The 16,927-nt window shown below is 65.4% G+C and overlaps 1 protein-coding gene across 1 annotated transcript in view; it reads left to right on the top strand.

Annotated features, from left to right (window-relative positions):
* The first annotated feature begins 397 nt into the window (after positions 1-397).
* Positions 398-16,927, top strand: part of SYNGAP1 (synaptic Ras GTPase activating protein 1) — a 17,253-nt gene continuing 723 nt past the window's right edge. The window contains exons 1-14 of the mRNA XM_082012236.1: positions 398-547; positions 635-733; positions 1,609-2,163; positions 3,092-3,236; positions 3,610-3,754; positions 3,828-4,064; positions 4,993-5,194; positions 6,183-6,358; positions 6,824-6,865; positions 7,499-8,330; positions 9,519-9,692; positions 10,762-10,973; positions 13,749-13,849; positions 15,588-15,656. Of these exons, the coding sequence (XP_081868362.1) occupies positions 404-547; positions 635-733; positions 1,609-2,163; positions 3,092-3,236; positions 3,610-3,754; positions 3,828-4,064; positions 4,993-5,194; positions 6,183-6,358; positions 6,824-6,865; positions 7,499-8,330; positions 9,519-9,692; positions 10,762-10,973; positions 13,749-13,849; positions 15,588-15,656 (3,133 nt within the window). The 5' untranslated portion in view covers positions 398-403. The remainder of the gene's footprint in view (positions 548-634; positions 734-1,608; positions 2,164-3,091; positions 3,237-3,609; positions 3,755-3,827; positions 4,065-4,992; positions 5,195-6,182; positions 6,359-6,823; positions 6,866-7,498; positions 8,331-9,518; positions 9,693-10,761; positions 10,974-13,748; positions 13,850-15,587; positions 15,657-16,927) is intronic.

Genomic DNA, 16,927 nt, shown 5'->3' on the forward strand with positions numbered 1-16,927 from the left:
GCTTAGCTGGGAGGGGCTGGGGGGGCTCCCCGGACACCCGTGGCCCCCAGGGATGTGGCAGTGGGGGTTGGGGTGGGGGGGTCGCTCCTGTGTGCCCCCCCCCAATGTGTCCCTGTCCCCCCTCCCCCCCGCCCCCCCCCCCCCCCCCCCCCCCCCCGCCCTGACTCTGTCTCTCTCTGTCCCGGTGCCGCGGACGCGTCCCCAGGTCCCGCGCGGATGCCCCAGGTACCCCCCACCCCCCCAGCGCCACCGTCACCCCCCGCTCGCATGCCACCACCACCGTGTCGTCCCCCCGCCACCACCACCCCCGCACCCCCTTGGGCACCCCCTCCTCCAGACCACCCCCCCCCCCCCCGCCGCCCCCCCCCGAGCGTCCCCCCCGCGTCCCCGCAGGGCCCGGCTGATGCAGAGCTTCAAGGAGTCGCATTCCCACGAGTCGCTGCTGAGCCCCAGCAGCGCGGCCGAGGCGCTGGAGCTCAACCTGGATGAAGACTCCATCATCAAGGCGGTCCACAGCAGCATCCTGGGCCAGGAGTTCTGCTTCGAGGTCCGGTTTGGACCTTCTCGTCACCTCCCCGCCCCCCGCGCCCGGCCATCGCCGTGGCATCCGGTCACCGGTGGCCGTCACCCGCAGGTGACCACGGCCTCGGGGACCAAATGCTTCGCCTGCCGTTCGGCCGCCGAGAGGGACAAGTGGATCGAGAACCTGCAAAGGGCGGTGAAGCCCAACAAGGTGAGGAGGTCGTGGTGGTGCGGGCGGTCAGGTGGTGGGATGGGCAACTGGTGGGGATGAGGGTGGTCAACTGGTATGGGGGAGGATAGTCAAATGGTGGGGATGGTCAACTGGTGGGGAAGGTGATGATCAACTGGTGGGGATGAGGATGGTCAACTGGTATGGAGGAGGATGGTCAACTGGTGGGATGGTCAACTGGTCAGGATGGGGATGGTCAACTGGTGGGATGGTCAACTGGTGGGGATGAGGATGGTCAACTGGTCAGGACGGGGATGGTCAACTGGTGGGATGGTCAACTGGTGGGGATGATGGTCAACTGGTCAGGATGAGGATGGTCAACTGGTGGGATGGTCAACTGGTGGGGATGAGGATGGTCAACTGGTCAGGATGGGGATGGTCAACTGGTGGGATGGTCAACTGGTGGGGATGATGGTCAACTGGTCAGGATGAGGATGGTCAACTGGTGGGATGGTCAACTGGTCAGGATGGGGATGGTCAACTGGTGGGATGGTCAACTGGTGGGGATGAGGATGGTCAACTGGTCAGGATGGGGATGGTCAGCTGGTGGGGGCGGTCAGCTGATGGAGAAGGAGGTGGTCACTGGTAGTGATGTCCCCTGGGGTCACCCTCGGCCTTGGGGTCACCATGCCCTGGGGTCGCTGGTCCCGGTGGCCACCCTCGGCTGGGGTTGTCCCCTGACGTCACCCCCACCCCAGGGTCACCGCCCCCATCTGCCCCCACCCCCAGCTCTCCCTGCCTCTGTCTGTCCGGCCGCCCTGGGCCCCCCCCGTGCCCCACGTCCCACCCCCGCCTCTCCTCGCCCCCAACTGTCCCCACGTTCCCTGCTGACCTCCCTCCCTCCCACCCCTCCTCAGGACAACAGCCGGCGGGTGGACAACGTCCTGAAGCTGTGGGTGATCGAGGCGCGAGACCTTCCCCCCAAGAAACGTTACTACTGCGAGCTGTGCCTGGACGACATGCTCTACGCCCGCACCACCAGCAAGGCGCGCACCGACAACGTCTTCTGGGGGGAACACTTCGAGTTCAACAACCTGCCGTCCGTCCGCACCATCCGCCTGCACCTCTACAAGGACACCGACAAGAAGCGCAAGAAGGACAAGAGTAACTACGTGGGGATGGTGAGCATCCCCATCGCCAGCGTCACCGGTCGGCACTTCGCCGAGCAGTGGTACCCGCTCAGCCAACCCAGCGGCGGCAAGAGCAAGGCGGGTTGTCCGGCTCTACGCGTCAAGAGCCGCTTCCAGACCATGAGCATCCTCCCGATGGAGCTCTACAAGGAGTTCGCCGAGTACGTCACCAACAATTACCGGATGCTTTGCGCCGTCTTGGAGCCCGTGCTCAGCGTCAAGAGCAAGGAGGAGGTGGCCTGCGCGTTGGTGCACATCTTGCAGAGCACCGGCAAGGCTAAGGTGGGGGGCTGGGGGGGTGGGGAGGGGCGGGGGAAGGGAGGGGGGAGGCGGGGTGGAGGATTGAGGGAGGGAGGATGGATGGATGGATGGATGGAAGGAAAATGGATAGAAGGAGGATGGATGGAGGGATGGATGATGGACAATGGATGGATGATGATGGATGGATGGATGGATGGGTGGATGGATGATGATGGATGATGATGGGCAGATGCAGGATGGATGGAGGATGAATGGATGGATGATGGCTAGATGGATGGATGCATGGATGGAGGAAGGAGGCTGGATGGACGGGTGGATGGATGGATGGATGGATGGATGGATGGATGGATGGATGGATGGGTGGGTGGGTGGATGGAGGAAGGATGGATGGATGGAAGGAGGCTGGACGGATGGATGCATGGGAGGAAGATGGAAGAAAGGAGGAAGGATGGATGGAGCAGGATGGCACACGGGTAAAAGACTGAGAGAGGATGGATGAAGTGATGAAGGTTTGGAGAGAGGGTTGGATGGAGGACTGGATGGATGAGAACAGACACATGGAGGATGGATGGATGGAGAAGGATGGACAGACAGGTGGGGGAGGGATGGGTGGAGGGCTGGCTGGAGGATGGAAGATGGACGGAGGGCGGATGGAGCTGGATGGACAGACAGATGGGGGATAGATGGAAGGGTGGATGGATGGAGAAGGGATAGAGGTCAGACATGGAGGCTGGATGGATGGATGGGTGGATGGGTGGATGGATGGATGGAGGACAGAGGATGGAAGAAGATGCGTGGAGGACAGGTGGATGATGGATGGATAGATGGATGGATGGACAGACAGAAGGTGGAGGCAGGACACGAGGATGCACGGAGGGTGGACCGGGCCGGCCTGGCCGGGCTGCTGGGGCGCAGGCAGGCATCGGGCTGCCCTGACGGCCGTGGGCAGGACTTCCTGTCGGACATGGCCATGACGGAGGTGGATCGCTTCATGGACCGGGAGCACCTGATCTTCCGGGAAAACACCCTCGCCACGAAAGCCATAGAGGAGTACCTGAAACTCATCGGCCAGAAATACCTCAAGGACGCCATTGGTGAGCTCCACCGGTGCCGGGGGGTCCCCGTCACGGCCAGGGGTCTCCGCCATGGCCAGTGCCCCATCAGCATGGCTGTGGGATGGCGGGTGGTCCCCACGTGTGGCCGCATCCCCATCGGCGTAGCCATGGGGTGGAGGGTGGTCCCTTCTCATGGCCATGGGACAGTTGGGTGGTCCCCTCTCGTGGCTGTGTCCCCATTGTTATGGTCATGGGGCGGTTGGGTGGTCCCTTCTCGTGATCACGTCCCTCTTGGCATGGCCAAGGGATGGTTGGGTGGTCCCTTCTCATGGCCACGTCCCCATTGAGGTGGTCTGGCTGTGGGACAGTGGGGTGGTCCCCGGTTCCCTCTGACATCCCCGTCCCCGCGCAGGCGAGTTCATCCGGGCGCTGTACGAGTCGGAGGAGAACTGCGAGGTCGACCCCATGAAGTGCTCGGCCTCCACCTTGGCTGACCACCAGGCCAACCTCCGCATGTGCTGCGAGCTCGCCCTCTGCAAGGTGGTCAACTCGCACTGGTGAGTCCTCGGGGCAGGGGACATCCCCCGGCGTCCCCACCGCCGGTCCCTGACCGTGTCCGCCCCCACGCAGCGTGTTCCCGCGGGAGCTGAAGGAGGTCTTCGCCTCATGGCGGCTGCGTTGTGCCGAGCGGGGCCGCGAGGACATCGCTGACCGGTTGATCAGCGCCTCGCTCTTCCTGCGGTTCCTCTGCCCCGCCGTGATGTCCCCCAGCCTCTTTGGCCTCATGCAGGAGTACCCCGACGAGCAGACTGCCCGCACCCTCACCCTCATCGCCAAGGTCATCCAGAACCTGGCCAACTTCACCAAGTGAGCGCTCAGCGTGGAGGAGGGAGGGGTGGTGGTGGGTGACGGCGGTCAGGTGGAGAGAGGAGGGATGGTGGAGGGAAGGTGGGTCTGCAGGTCTGTGGGTGGATGGAGCGTGGATGGACGGGCGGATTCACAGGTGGATGGAGGGTGGTTGGATGGGTGAGCTGATGGATGGACAGAAGATGGATAGATGGTCAGAAAATGGATGGATGAGTTGATGGATGAGGGACAGAAGGTGGATGGATGAGTCGATGGATGGTGGGTGGAAGATGGGTGGATGAGTTGATGGATGATGGCCAGAAGATAGAAAATGGATGGATGAGCTGGCAGATAGATGGACAGAAGATGGACAGATGACTGCATGAATGGGCAAAGATGGAGGGATGAGTTGATGGATAGGCAGAAGATGGATGGAGAGAAAAGGGATGGATGAGTAGGTGGATGGATGAGTTGGCGGATAGATGAGTAGAGAAGATGAACAGATGACCAGAAGATGGATGAGTTGATGGGGGATGAGTGGAAGATGAGGGAGCTGGCAGGTGGGTGAGGTGGTGGATGGAGGGAGGATGGATGAACAGAAGACGGATGGGAGGTGGAGGGGTGAGCTGATGGGTGTAAGACAGATGGATGAGTTGTACGGACAGAAGATGGACGGATGAGTTGGTGGGTGGATGAGCCGGGCAGAAGGATGGGTGGATGGATGGATGAATGGATGGATGGATGGAAGATGGATGGATGAGGTGGTGGTAGATGGACGAATGGAGAACAAACGGACAGCAGAGCTGGATGAAGCCAGACATGGCTTTACTGAGGGACACCCAGAAGCTTGAGGAACAGAAGGTTCAAAGGGTGGCAGACGAGGCCGGGGCGGGGGGACAACAACCCATTGGGGGGGCCAGTGGGGACCCCACCGAGTGCCCGCCCGCAGGTTCGGCAGCAAGGAGGAGTACATGGCCTTCATGAATGAGTTCCTGGAGCTGGAGTGGACCAGCATGCAGCAGTTCCTCTACGAGATCTCCAACCTGGACACCCTCACCAACAGCACCAGCTTCGAGGGCTACATCGACCTGGGCCGCGAGCTCTCCACCCTGCACGCCCTCCTCTGGGAGGTCATGTCCCAGCTCAGCAAGGTACCCCGCTCACCCGGGACCCCCGTGGTGGGGGGTTGCCTGGACACCTGGGTCCTCTCCTGGGTGGTGATCAGAGGTTTGGGTGTCTGGGTTCTCCCTGGGGGAGGTTTTGGCATCCTGGGTATCTGGGTGCCCCTGGAGGCCAATTTTGGGGTCCCATCCACCTGTGTCCCCCCAGGACAGGTCGTTGGGGTCCCAGCCCCTCATGTCCCACCGTGGGAGGTCATTGGGGTCCCATCCACCCATGACCCCCCAGGACAGGTCGTTGGGGTCCCAGCCCCTCATGTCCCACCGTGGGAGGTCATTGGGGTCCCATCCACCCATGACCCCCCAGGACAGGTCGTTGGGGTCCCAGCCCCTCATGTCCCACCGTGGGAGGTCATTGGGGTCCCATCCACCCATGACCCCCCAGGACAGGTCGTTGGGGTCCCAGCCCCTCATGTCCCACCGTGGGAGGTCATTGGGGTCCCATCCACCCATGACCCCCCAGGACAGGTCGTTGGGGTCCCAGCCCCTCATGTCCCACCGTGGGAGGTCATTGGGGTCCCATCCACCCATGACCCCCCAGGACAGGTCGTTGGGGTCCCAGCCCCTCATGTCCCACCGTGGGAGGTCATTGGGGTCCCATCCACCCATGACCCCCCAGGACAGGTCGTTGGGGTCCCAGCCCCTCATGTCCCACCGTGGGAGGTCATTGGGGTCCCATCCACCCATGACCCCCCAGGACAGGTCGTTGGGGTCCCAGCCCCTCATGTCCCACCGTGGGAGGTCATTGGGGTCCCATCCACCCATGACCCCCCAGGACAGGTCGTTGGGGTCCCAGCCCCTCATGTCCCACCGTGGGAGGTCATTGGGGTCCCATCCACCCGTGTCCCCCTGCCCAGAGATGGCCACGGGGGTCCCAGCCCCCCACGCCTCCTCAGGGAGAGGTTAGTGGGGTGCCGGGGGTGGGGGTCGGCTGGGGACTGGTGGCTGCCCTGCCCCCCAGGAGGCCCTGCTGAAGCTGGGCCCGCTGCCGCGGCTGCTGACGGACATCAGCGTGGCCCTGCGCAACCCCCACCTGCAGCGGCAGCCGAGCCAGGGGGAGCGGCTGCCCCCCAAGGGGCTGGTGCTGCGGGGGCCCTCGGCCGACCTCCAGCCCTACCTCGTCCGTGACCTCAACAGGTGGGGACCTCCGAGAGCCCCCCGTGTCCCCCCACATCCCCGTGGTACCCCCACATCCCCATGGTACCCCCGCATCCCCGTGGCACCCCGGCATCCTCGTGGTATCTCCATCCCTGTGGTACCTCCACCCCCATGGTACCCCAACATCCTCATGGTGCCTCCATCCCCCTGGTACCCCCACATCCTCATGGTACCCCCACATCCTTGTAGTACCCCCACATCCCCGTAGTACACCCAACATCTTCGTGGTACCTCCATCCCCGTGGTACCCCCCCATGCTTGTGGTGTCCCCACATCCCTGTGGTACCCCCACATCCTCATGGTATTCCTACCTCCCACCCCCATGCCTTTGTCCGCCTGTGTCACCGTGGTGTCCCCCCGTCTCACGCCGGTGGCCCTCAGTCTCCCCTGGGGTGTCTCCCCCTGCCGTGGGGCCCCGTGGTCACCCGCTCTCTGCCCCCGCAGCTCCGTTGACCTCCAGTCCTACATGGTGCGGGGCCTTAACAGGTGGGTGACAGGGGCGGGGTGGGGACAGGGATGGGGACAACGATGGGATGGGATGGGGACAGAGATTGGGATGGGATGGGGACGGGATGGGGATGGAGATGGGGATGGGGATGGGGATGAGGATGGGATGGAGACAGAGGTGAGGATGGAGATGAGGATGGGGATGAAGATGATGGGGATGGGATGGAGATGGAGATGGGGGATGAGGATGAGGATGGAGATGGGGATGGAAGTGGGATAGGGATGGAGATTGGGATGGGATGAGGATGGGGGTGGAGATGGCGATAAGGATGGAGATGAAGATGAGGATGGGGATGGGATGGGGTTGTGGATGAGAATGGAGATGTTGGGGATGGGATGAGGATGGGGGTGGAGATGGAGATGAGGGTGGAGATGAGGGTGAGGATGGGGTTGAAGATGAAGATGGGGATGGGACTGGGATGGGGATGGAGATTGGAATGTGGATGGGGATGAGGATGGAGATGAGGCAGATGAAGACAGGGATGGGACTGGGATGAGGACGGAGACTGGGATGGGAATCGGAAGGGGATGGAGATGGGGCCGAGGCCAGCGTGGGGACCTCTCTCCGGCACCATCCCGCTGGAGACCCCCACCGACCCCCACCCCCCGTAGCTCCATGGAGGTGCCCCGCCTGCCCTCCCCGCCGCAGGAGAAGGGGCCGCAGGAGGTGCTGGTGCTGAGCCGCCCCCCCCTGGCCCGCTCCTCTCCCGCCTACTGCACCAGCAGCTCCGACCTGACGGAGCCCGAGGGGGGCCGGGGGGCTCTGGGGGTGGGCAAGAGCGTCTCCATGCTGGACCTTCAAGATGGCCGCGTTGACAGCGTCCCTAGTTTGCCCGCCGAGCTGCTCGCCGCCGGCGGTCCGGCCCCGGGGGGGGCCGGCGGGGGGCTGCGTCCCGGCCGCCTCTCGCAGGGCAGCGCCTCCAGCCTGGCCCCCCCTCGCCTGGGGGTACCCGAGCCGGGGGGGCCGCAGTTGCGGGTCCCCCTCTCCTTCCAGAACCCCCTTTTTCATTTGGCGGCCGACGGACCCTTGCGAGGACCCGAGCCGGGGGGTGAGGGGCCCTTCGCCCCCCCCCTGCACGGGTACAGCAAGAGCGAGGAGCTGGCGGCCCCCCCCCCCAAGCACATCACCCACAGCCACAGCTACAGCGACGAGTTCGCCCGGCCCGGGGGGGACTTCGGCCGGCGGCAGCTCTCCCTGCAGGACAGCCTGGCCCCCCCCCAGATCACCATCGGGGCCCCCCCGCCCCCCACCCCTCGGGGGGCACGGGCGGGGAAAGGTGGGGGGCCGGGGCCGGCAGCCCTGGGGGTGCCCCCCAAGCCGCGGCCGGCCAGCGGGAACCTGCTGGCGTCCCCCGAACCGGCTTACGGACCCCCGCGCTCCCGGCAGCCCTCCCTGGCCAAGGAGGCGTCGGTGGCCGGGATGAAGCCGCCGGTCACCAAGCAGGTGGGGGGGACATGGGGCGTGGTGGGGAGGGAGGGACATGGGGACATGGGGGGGACATGGCAGGGCTGGAGGACATGGGGACATGGTGGGGCTGGAGGACACGGGGACATGGGGGGACATGGAGGACATGGGGACATGGTGGGGCTGGAGGACATGGGGACAGGAGGGGGACATGGAGGATATGGGGGACATGGGACATTGTGGGGATGGAGGGACATGGTAGAGATATGGGGGACATGGTGGGGATGGAGGACATGGAGACATGGTGGGGCTGGAGGACATGGGGACATGGGGGGGACATGGAGGATATGGGGGACATGGGGGAGACATGGCAGAGATGGAGGACATGGGGACATGGGGGGACATGGAGGGTATGGGGGACATGGTGAGGACATGGCAGGGTTGGAGGACATGGGGACATGGTGGGGCTGGAGGACATGGGGACATGGGGGGGCTGGAGGACATGGGGACATGGGGGGACATGGAGGGTATGGGGGACATGGTGGGGACATGGCAGGGATGGAGGACATGGGGAGATGGTGAGGCTGGAGGACATGGGGACATGGGGGGACATGGAGGACATGGAGACATGGTGGGGCTGGAGGACATGGGGACATGGGACATGGTGGGGCTGGAAGGACATGGTAGAGTTATGGGGGACATGGCGGGGATGGAGGACATGGGGACATGGTGGGGATGGAGGACACGGGGACATGGTCAGGATGGAGGGACATGGAAGGGATGGAAGATATGGGGACATGGTGGGGATGGAGGACATAGTGGGGACGTGGGGGACATGGGGACATGGTGGGGACATGGGGACATGGTGGGGACATGGGGACATGGTGGGGACATAGGGGCTATGAGAGACGTGGGAGGTGTGGGGGTACATGGGGATGTGGAGGGACGTAGGGATATGGGGGGACACGAGGGTCGTGGGTGATATGGGGGACACGGGGGCTGCGGGGGGACGTGGCGGGGACAGGGACGCAGAGGGACACGGGGGACACGGGGGACACGGGGCGTGGTGGAGACGGAAGGACACGGCGGGACGCGGGGGACGCGGGAAGGCGGGGGGTGGAGGTGGGGACGCAGCAGGGACAGGGAGGGCCGCTGCGGGGACAACCCGTGGGGACGAGAGGGACCAAGCCCGCCCTCGCGCCCCTGCCCCGTGTCCCCCTCCCCCAGGCCTCGCAGACGCCGTCGACGCTGAACCCGGTGATGCCGGCGGCCGAGCGCACGGTGGCCTGGGTGTCCAACATGCCGCACCTCTCGGCCGACATCGAGAGCTCCCACATCGAGCGCGAGGAGTACAAGCTGAAGGAGTACTCCAAGTCCATGGACGAGAGCCGGCTGGACCGGGTATGGACCTCGGGCGGACCCAGGCGTTGGGGGCTGCGGGCGCAGGGGTGCCGGGGACCCAGGGGTCTGGACCCCAGGAGATGACCCTGACATAGGTCCTAGGGATCCAGGTCCCAGGGACCCAGATGTCCAAGGCCCAGGTGTCCAAAGCCCAGGAGATGACCCTGGTGGACCCAGAATCTCAGGACCCAGGTGTCCATGCTCCAGGAGATGACCCTGGTGGACCCAGGTCCCAGGGACCCAGGTGTCCAGACTCCAGGAGATGACCCTGATGACATAGGTCCTAGGGACCCGGGTCCCAGGGACCCAGGTCTCCATGCTCCCAGAGATGACCCTGGTAGACCCAGGTCCCAGGTGTCCACGCTCCAGGAGATGACCCTGATGGACCCAGAATCGCAGGACCCAGGTCTCCATGCTCCCGGAGATGACCCTGGTTGACCCAGGTCCCAGGGACCCAGGTCTCCATGCTCCCGGAGATGACCCTGGTTGACCCAGGTCCCAGGGACCCAGGTCTCCATGCTCCCGGAGATGACCCTGGTGGACCCAGGTCCCAGGGACCCAGGTGTCCAGACCCCAGGAGATGATCCTGATGACATAGGTCCTAGGGACCCAGAATCACAGGACCCAGGTCTCCATGCTCCTGGAGATGACCCTGGTGGACCCAGGTCTCAGGGACCCAGATGTCCAAGGCCCAGGTGTCCAAAACCCAGGAGATGACCCTGATGGACCCAGGTGTCCAGACATCATCATGGTGGGGGACCCAGCTGTTTGAGTGTCACCATGGTGGGGACCCAAGTGTCTGGGGGTGTCACCATGGTGGGGACCCAAGTGTTTGGGCATCACCATCAGGGAGACCTAGCTGTCTGGGCATCACCCATGGTGGGGACCCAGGTGTTTGGGTGTCACCATGCTTGGGACCTAGATGTTTGGTCATCGCCACGGTGGGGACACCTGATCACCATGGCGGGACCTTGGGTGTTTGGGCGTCACCATTGGGGGGAACCCAGGCGTCTGGTCATGGTGGGGACGGGGAGGTGCCGCCGGCACCCTGCAGTGTGGGCTGTGGCAGGTGAAGGAGTACGAGGAGGAGATCCACTCGCTGAAGGAGCGGCTGCACATGTCCAACCGCAAGCTGGAGGAGTACGAGCGGCGCCTGGTGTCGCAGGAGGAGCAGACGAGCCGCATCCTGCTGCAGTACCAGCACCGCCTGGAGCAGAGCGAGAAGCGCCTGCGGCAGCAGCAGGCAGAGAAGGACTCCCAGATCAAGAGCATCATCGGCAGGTGAGGGAGGGACCCGGCCCCGGGGACAGCGAGGGGACACCGGGGACGCTGGGGAGGTGGGGAGGGAGAAGGGGATGGGGAGGGTACGGTGGGACTTGGGGGTGGGGGGCATGGAGGGATGTGGGGGCACGGTGGGATGTGAGGGACATGGGGACGTAGTGGGACATGGAGGATGGAGTGGGACGTGGAGGACATGGGGACACAGAAGGGCATGGGGGACATGGGGGCGCAGAAGGACATGGAGGACATAGATGGACATGGGGACATGGGGACACAGAGGGATGTGGGACATAGAAGGGCATGGAGGACATGGGGACACAGAGGGACATGGGGACACGGAGAGACATGGAGGACATAGATGGACATGGGGACATGGGGACACAGAGGGACATGGGGGACATGGGGATGCAGAAGGGCAGGGGGACATGGACATGGGGACACAGAGGGATATGGGGGACATGGGGATGCAGGGGGACATGGAGACACAGAAGGACATGGAGGACGTACATAGATGGACATGGGGACACGGAGAGACATGGAGGACATGGGGACACGGAGAGATGTGGGGACATAGATGGACATGGAGGACATAGATGGACATGGGGGCATGGGGACACGGAGAGATGTGGGGACATAGATGGACATGGAGGACATAGATGGACATGGGGACATGGGGACACGGAGAGATGTGGGGACATAGATGGACATGGAGGACATAGATGGACATGGGGACATGGGGACATGGAGAGATGTGGGGACATGGACATGGAGGACATAGGTGGACATGGGAACCTGGTGGCACAGAGGGACATGGGGACATAGAAGGACATGGAGGACATGGGGACACGGAGAGACATGGAGGATATAGGTGGACATGGGGACCTGTGGGCACAGAGGGACATGGGGACATAGAAGGACATGGAGGACATGGGGACACGAAGAGATGTGGGGACATAGATGGACATGGGGACATTGGGACACAGAGGGACATGGGGACACAGAATGACATGGAGACATAGATGGACATGGAGGACATAGATGGACATGGGGGACATGGGGACAGCAGGACATGGGTGTCCCCTCCTGTCCCCGGGGAGGGTGGCAGCGCGACCCCAGAGCAGCCTGTTCCTGCCATGTCCCGGTGTGTCCCCGGGGGGTCCCTGGGGTGTCCCTCGGGGTGTCCCTGCCATGTCCCTGGGGTGTCCCTGAGAGTGGCACCGCATCCGCAGGGGGTGTCCCCGTGAGCTGGGGGTGTCCCTGTGTCACTAGGAGTGTCTCTGTGTCCCCGGGGGTGTCCCTGGGGGTGGCAGCATGTACCTGGGGTGTCCCTGGGGCTGTCCCCATGACCCTGGGGTGTCCCCAGGGGTGTCCCCATGTCCCGGGGCTGTCCCCATGACCCAGGGTGTCCCTGGGGTGTCCCCATGTCCCCAGTGGTGTCCCCGGGAGTGTCCCCATAACCCAGGGTGTCCCCATGTCCCTGGGGGTGCCCCCATGACCCAGAGTGTCCCCAGGGGTGCCCGCATGTCCTTGGGGTGTCATCGAGGGTGCCCCCAAGGGTGCCCCCATGTCCCTGGGTGTGTCCCCATGTCCCTGGGGTGTCCCCGAGGGTGCTCCCACATCCCTGGGGGTGCCCCCATGACCCAGGGTGCCCACGGGGGTGCCCCCGGGGGTGCCCCCACGTCCCTTGGGGGGGTGTCCCCGGGGGTGTCCCCACGCCCCTGGGGGTGCCCCCATGACCCAGGGTGCCCCCAGGGGTGCCCCCACATCCCTTGGGGGGTGTCCCCGGGGGTGCCCCCACGTCCCTTGGGGGGGTGTCCCTGGGGGTGTCCCCACGACACCGGTAGCACCCGGCCCCGGGAGGGGGCGCCCCCGAGGGGCGTCCCGGGGGTTGGCAGAGGGACCCCGGGGGGTTGTCCCCGTGTCCCCGGGGTGCCCCCTCGGGGGTGCTCCCATGTCCCTGCGGGTGCCCCCATGACCCAGGGTGTCCTCAGAGGTGTCCCCATGTCCCTGGGGTGTCCCCATGTCCCTGGGGGTGCCCCCATGACCCAGGGTGCCCACGGGGGTGCCCCCAGGGGTGCCCCCACGTCCCTTGGGGGGGTGTCCCCGGGGGTGTCCCCACGCCCCTGGGGGTGCCCCCATGACACAGGGTGCCCCCAGGGGTGCCCCCACATCCCTTGGGGGTGTCCCCGGGGGTGCCCCCACGTCCCTTGCGGGGGTGTCCCTGGGGGTGTCCCCACGACACCGGTAGCACCCGGCCCCGGGAGGGGGCGCCCCCGAGGGGCGTCCCGGGGGTTGGCAGAGGGACCCCGGGGGGTTGTCCCCGTGTCCCCGGGGTGCCCCCCCGGGGGTGCTCCCATGTCCCTGCGGGTGCCCCCATGACCCAGGTTGTCCTCAGAGGTGTCCCCATGTCCCTGGGGTGTCCCCATGTCCCTGGGGGTGCCCCCATGACCCAGGGTGCCCACGGGGGTGCCCCCAGGGGTGCCCCCACGTCCCTTGGGGGGGTGTCCCCGGGGGTGTCCCCACGCCCCTGGGGGTGCCCCCATGACCCAGGGTGCCCACGGGGGTGCCCCCACATCCCTTGGGGGGTGTCCCCGGGGGTGCCCCCACGTCCCTTGGGGGGGTGTCCCTGGGGGTGTCCCCACGACACCGGTAGCACCCGGCCCCGGGAGGGGGCGCCCCCGAGGGGCGTCCCGGGGGTTGGCAGAGGGACCCCGGGGGGTTGTCCCCGTGTCCCCGGGGTGCCCCCCCGGGGGTGGCAGCGTGACCCCGGTGAAGCCTGGCCCCGCAGGCTGATGCTGGTGGAGCAGGAGCTGCGCAGGGATCACTTGGGCGCCCACGACCCCCCCGAGGGCCGGCGGCGGCTGCTCGACGCTCAGGTGGAAATTACAATGTCATTGCTCTGCTCCGTGTGACATCGGCCATCCCACGCCGCGCTGGGGGCGGGGCCCGGGGGGGGCGCCCACGGGGGGGGGGGTGTGGACACCCGTGGGTGGGCTGCGGGCACCCCGAGGGGGCATATGGGCATCGCTGGGGGGGTATTGGGGGTTTTATGGGCAGCCAGTTGGGGTAGGGGTACCAGTGGGGGGGTTATTGACAGCCCGGGGGGGGTGAGGGCACCCATGGGTGCCACTGGGGGGGGGCTATGGGCAGCCCTAAGGGGGGTATGGGCACCCATGGGTGGGGTATGGGCACCCCAAGGGGGCATAAGGGCACTCGGGGGGGGGGGGGGTTATTGGCAGCCCTGGGAGTTTAGGAGCACCCCAAGTGGAGTATGGGCACCCGTGGGGGGGTTATTGGCAGCCCGGGGGGGGGTGGGCACCCATGGGTGCCCACTGAGGGGGGGATATAAGCAGCCCTATGGGGGGTATGGGCACCTCGGGGGGGTTATTGGCATCCGGGGGGGGTGGTATGGGTACCCTAAGGGGGCATATGGGCACTCGTGGGAGGTTATTGGCAGCCCTGGGAGATTAGGGGCACCCCTTGGGGGGGGTATGGGCACCCATGGGTGGGGGTATGGGCACCCTTTGGGGGGTCTGGGCATCACTGGGGGTGGGTATTGGGGGTTTATGGGGACCCCAGGTGGGGTATGGGCACCCCTGGGGGGTTATTGGCACCAGTGAGGGGGGTATGGGCACCCTTTGGGGGGGTATGGGCACCCCTAGAGGGGGTTGGTGACATCGGGGGGGGGGGTATGGTCACCTATGGGGGATGTAGGGGGCAGGGCCATGCCTGGGGGGGGACATGGGGATGCCATGGTGGCCCCTGAGGGGAGTATGGTCACCCCTGGGGGGGGCACAGGGGGACAGAGCCATCCCTGGGGGGACACAGGGACCCAGAGAGGGATGGGGGTGGGGGAGGGACAGGGCCATCCCTGGGGGGACATAGGGACCCTGAGGGGACACAGCCACCCCTGGGGGGGACAGGGCCACCCTCAGGGGGACCTGTTGACCCACAGGGGGACGTGGGGGGGACAGGGCCACCCCCAAGGGGGACACGGTCACCCCTGGGCAGGGGGGAACAGGGCCACCCCCAGTGGGGACAAGGCCACCTCTGGGGGGGACCTGGGGACCCCTCTGAGGGACAGGGCCACTCCCAGGGGTACAGAGTCACCCCTGGGGGGGGACAGAGCTACCCCTGGGGGGACATGGTCACCCCTGGGGGGGGACGACAGGGCCACTCCTGAGGGGGCCAAGTGACCCCCAGGGGGGACAGGGCCACCCCTGGGGGGGGGCCAGAGGCACCCCAGTAGGGACAGGGCCACCCCTGGGGGTACATGGTCACCCCCAGGGAGGACACGGCCACCTCCAGGGAGGACACTAGAGGGACACGGGGGGGGTGACAGAGCCACCCCCCCCCAAACCTAGGGACAGGGCCACCGGCGTGTCCCCAAGGCCACCTTCACCCCCCCCCCCAAGTGACGGAGCCGGTGACGGACCCCCTCCTTGGGTGGGGCCACCCATAGCCACCTCAGGGCCACCTCCCACCCCCCAAAGGCCACCACCGGGACACGGCATGTCCCCGAGTGTGTCATCGTCGTCATCCCCCCCCCACCTCCGCGGGGACGAGCGTGTCCCCCCGCGGTGGCCCTGACCCCCGTGTCTCTCTTCGTCCTAGCTGTCCGTCAGGTAGCGCGGGCCAGCCCTGCCATTGTCACGGGACCCTCGGCCTCCGGTGACACGCCAGGTGGGTCCTCCCGTCCCCGTCCCCGTCCCCGTCCCCCCTCCCACATAGGTAGCGCCCAGGGGACGTTGGGGAACCCTTGGGGACACGATGCTGAGGTGTCCCTGTGTCCCCCAGGGTCACTGGGGACCCTTGGGGACATGGATCCAGGTGTCCCCAAGACCCTCTTAATGTCCTCATGTCCCTCTGGGACATTGGGAACCCTTGGGGACATGGATCCAGTGTCCCCATGTCCCCCTTGTGTCCCCCAGGGACACTGGGAACCCTTGGGGACATGGACCTTGGGTGTCCCCATGTCCCTTCTGTGTCCCCTTGGGACACTGGGAACCCTTGGGCATACCCATGTCCCTTGGGGACATGGATCCAGTGTCCCCATGTCCCACTTGTGTCCTCCAGGCACACTGGGAACCCTTGGGGACATGGATCGAGGTATCCCATGACACTCTTAATGTCCTCATGTCCCTTGGGGACATTGGGAACCCTTGGGGACATGGATCCAGTGTCCCCATGTCCCCCTTGTGTCCCCCAGGGACACTGGGAACCCTTGGGGACATGGACCTTGGGTGTCCCCATGTCCCTTCTATGTCCCCTTGGGACACTGGGAACCCTTGGGCATCCCCATGTCCCTTCTGTGTCCCCCCAGGGACACTGTGAACCCTTGGGGACATGGATCCAGTGTCCCCATGTCCCACTTGTGTCCTCCAGGGTCACTGGGGACCCTTGGGGACATGGATCCAGGTGTCCCCAAGACCCTCTTAATGTCCTCATGTCCCTCCAGGACATTGGGAACCCTTGGGGACATGGATCCAGGTGTCCTCATGTCCCCCTTGTGTCCCCCAGGGACACTGGGAACCCCTGGGGACATGGACCCAGTGTCCCCATGTCCCATTTGTGTCCTCCAGGGACATTGGGAACCCTTGGGGACATGGACCCACAGTGTGCCCAAGATCTTCTTGTGTCCCCATGTCACCTGAGTGACACTGGGGACCCTTAGGGACATGATCTCTGGGTGTCCCCACGTCCTCTGGACACTGCGGAACCTCTCCGGACATGGATTTGGAGATGTCCCCATGTCCCCCTTGTGTGCCCATATCCCCTGGACACTGGGGAACCCTTGGGGACATGGATTCTGCCAAGTCCCCATGTCCCTCTTGTGTTCCCATGTCCCCCCCAGGGACACTGGGGACCCTTGGGGACATGGATCCAGGGTGTCCCCATGTCCCTCTTGTGTCCCTGTCTCCGCCTGGGGACATGTTCCCCAGGTGTCCCCATGT

Source organism: Phaethon aethereus, assembly GCF_964289735.1.
Source record: "Phaethon aethereus genome assembly, chromosome: 33".
NCBI lineage: Eukaryota > Metazoa > Chordata > Aves > Phaethontiformes > Phaethontidae > Phaethon > Phaethon aethereus.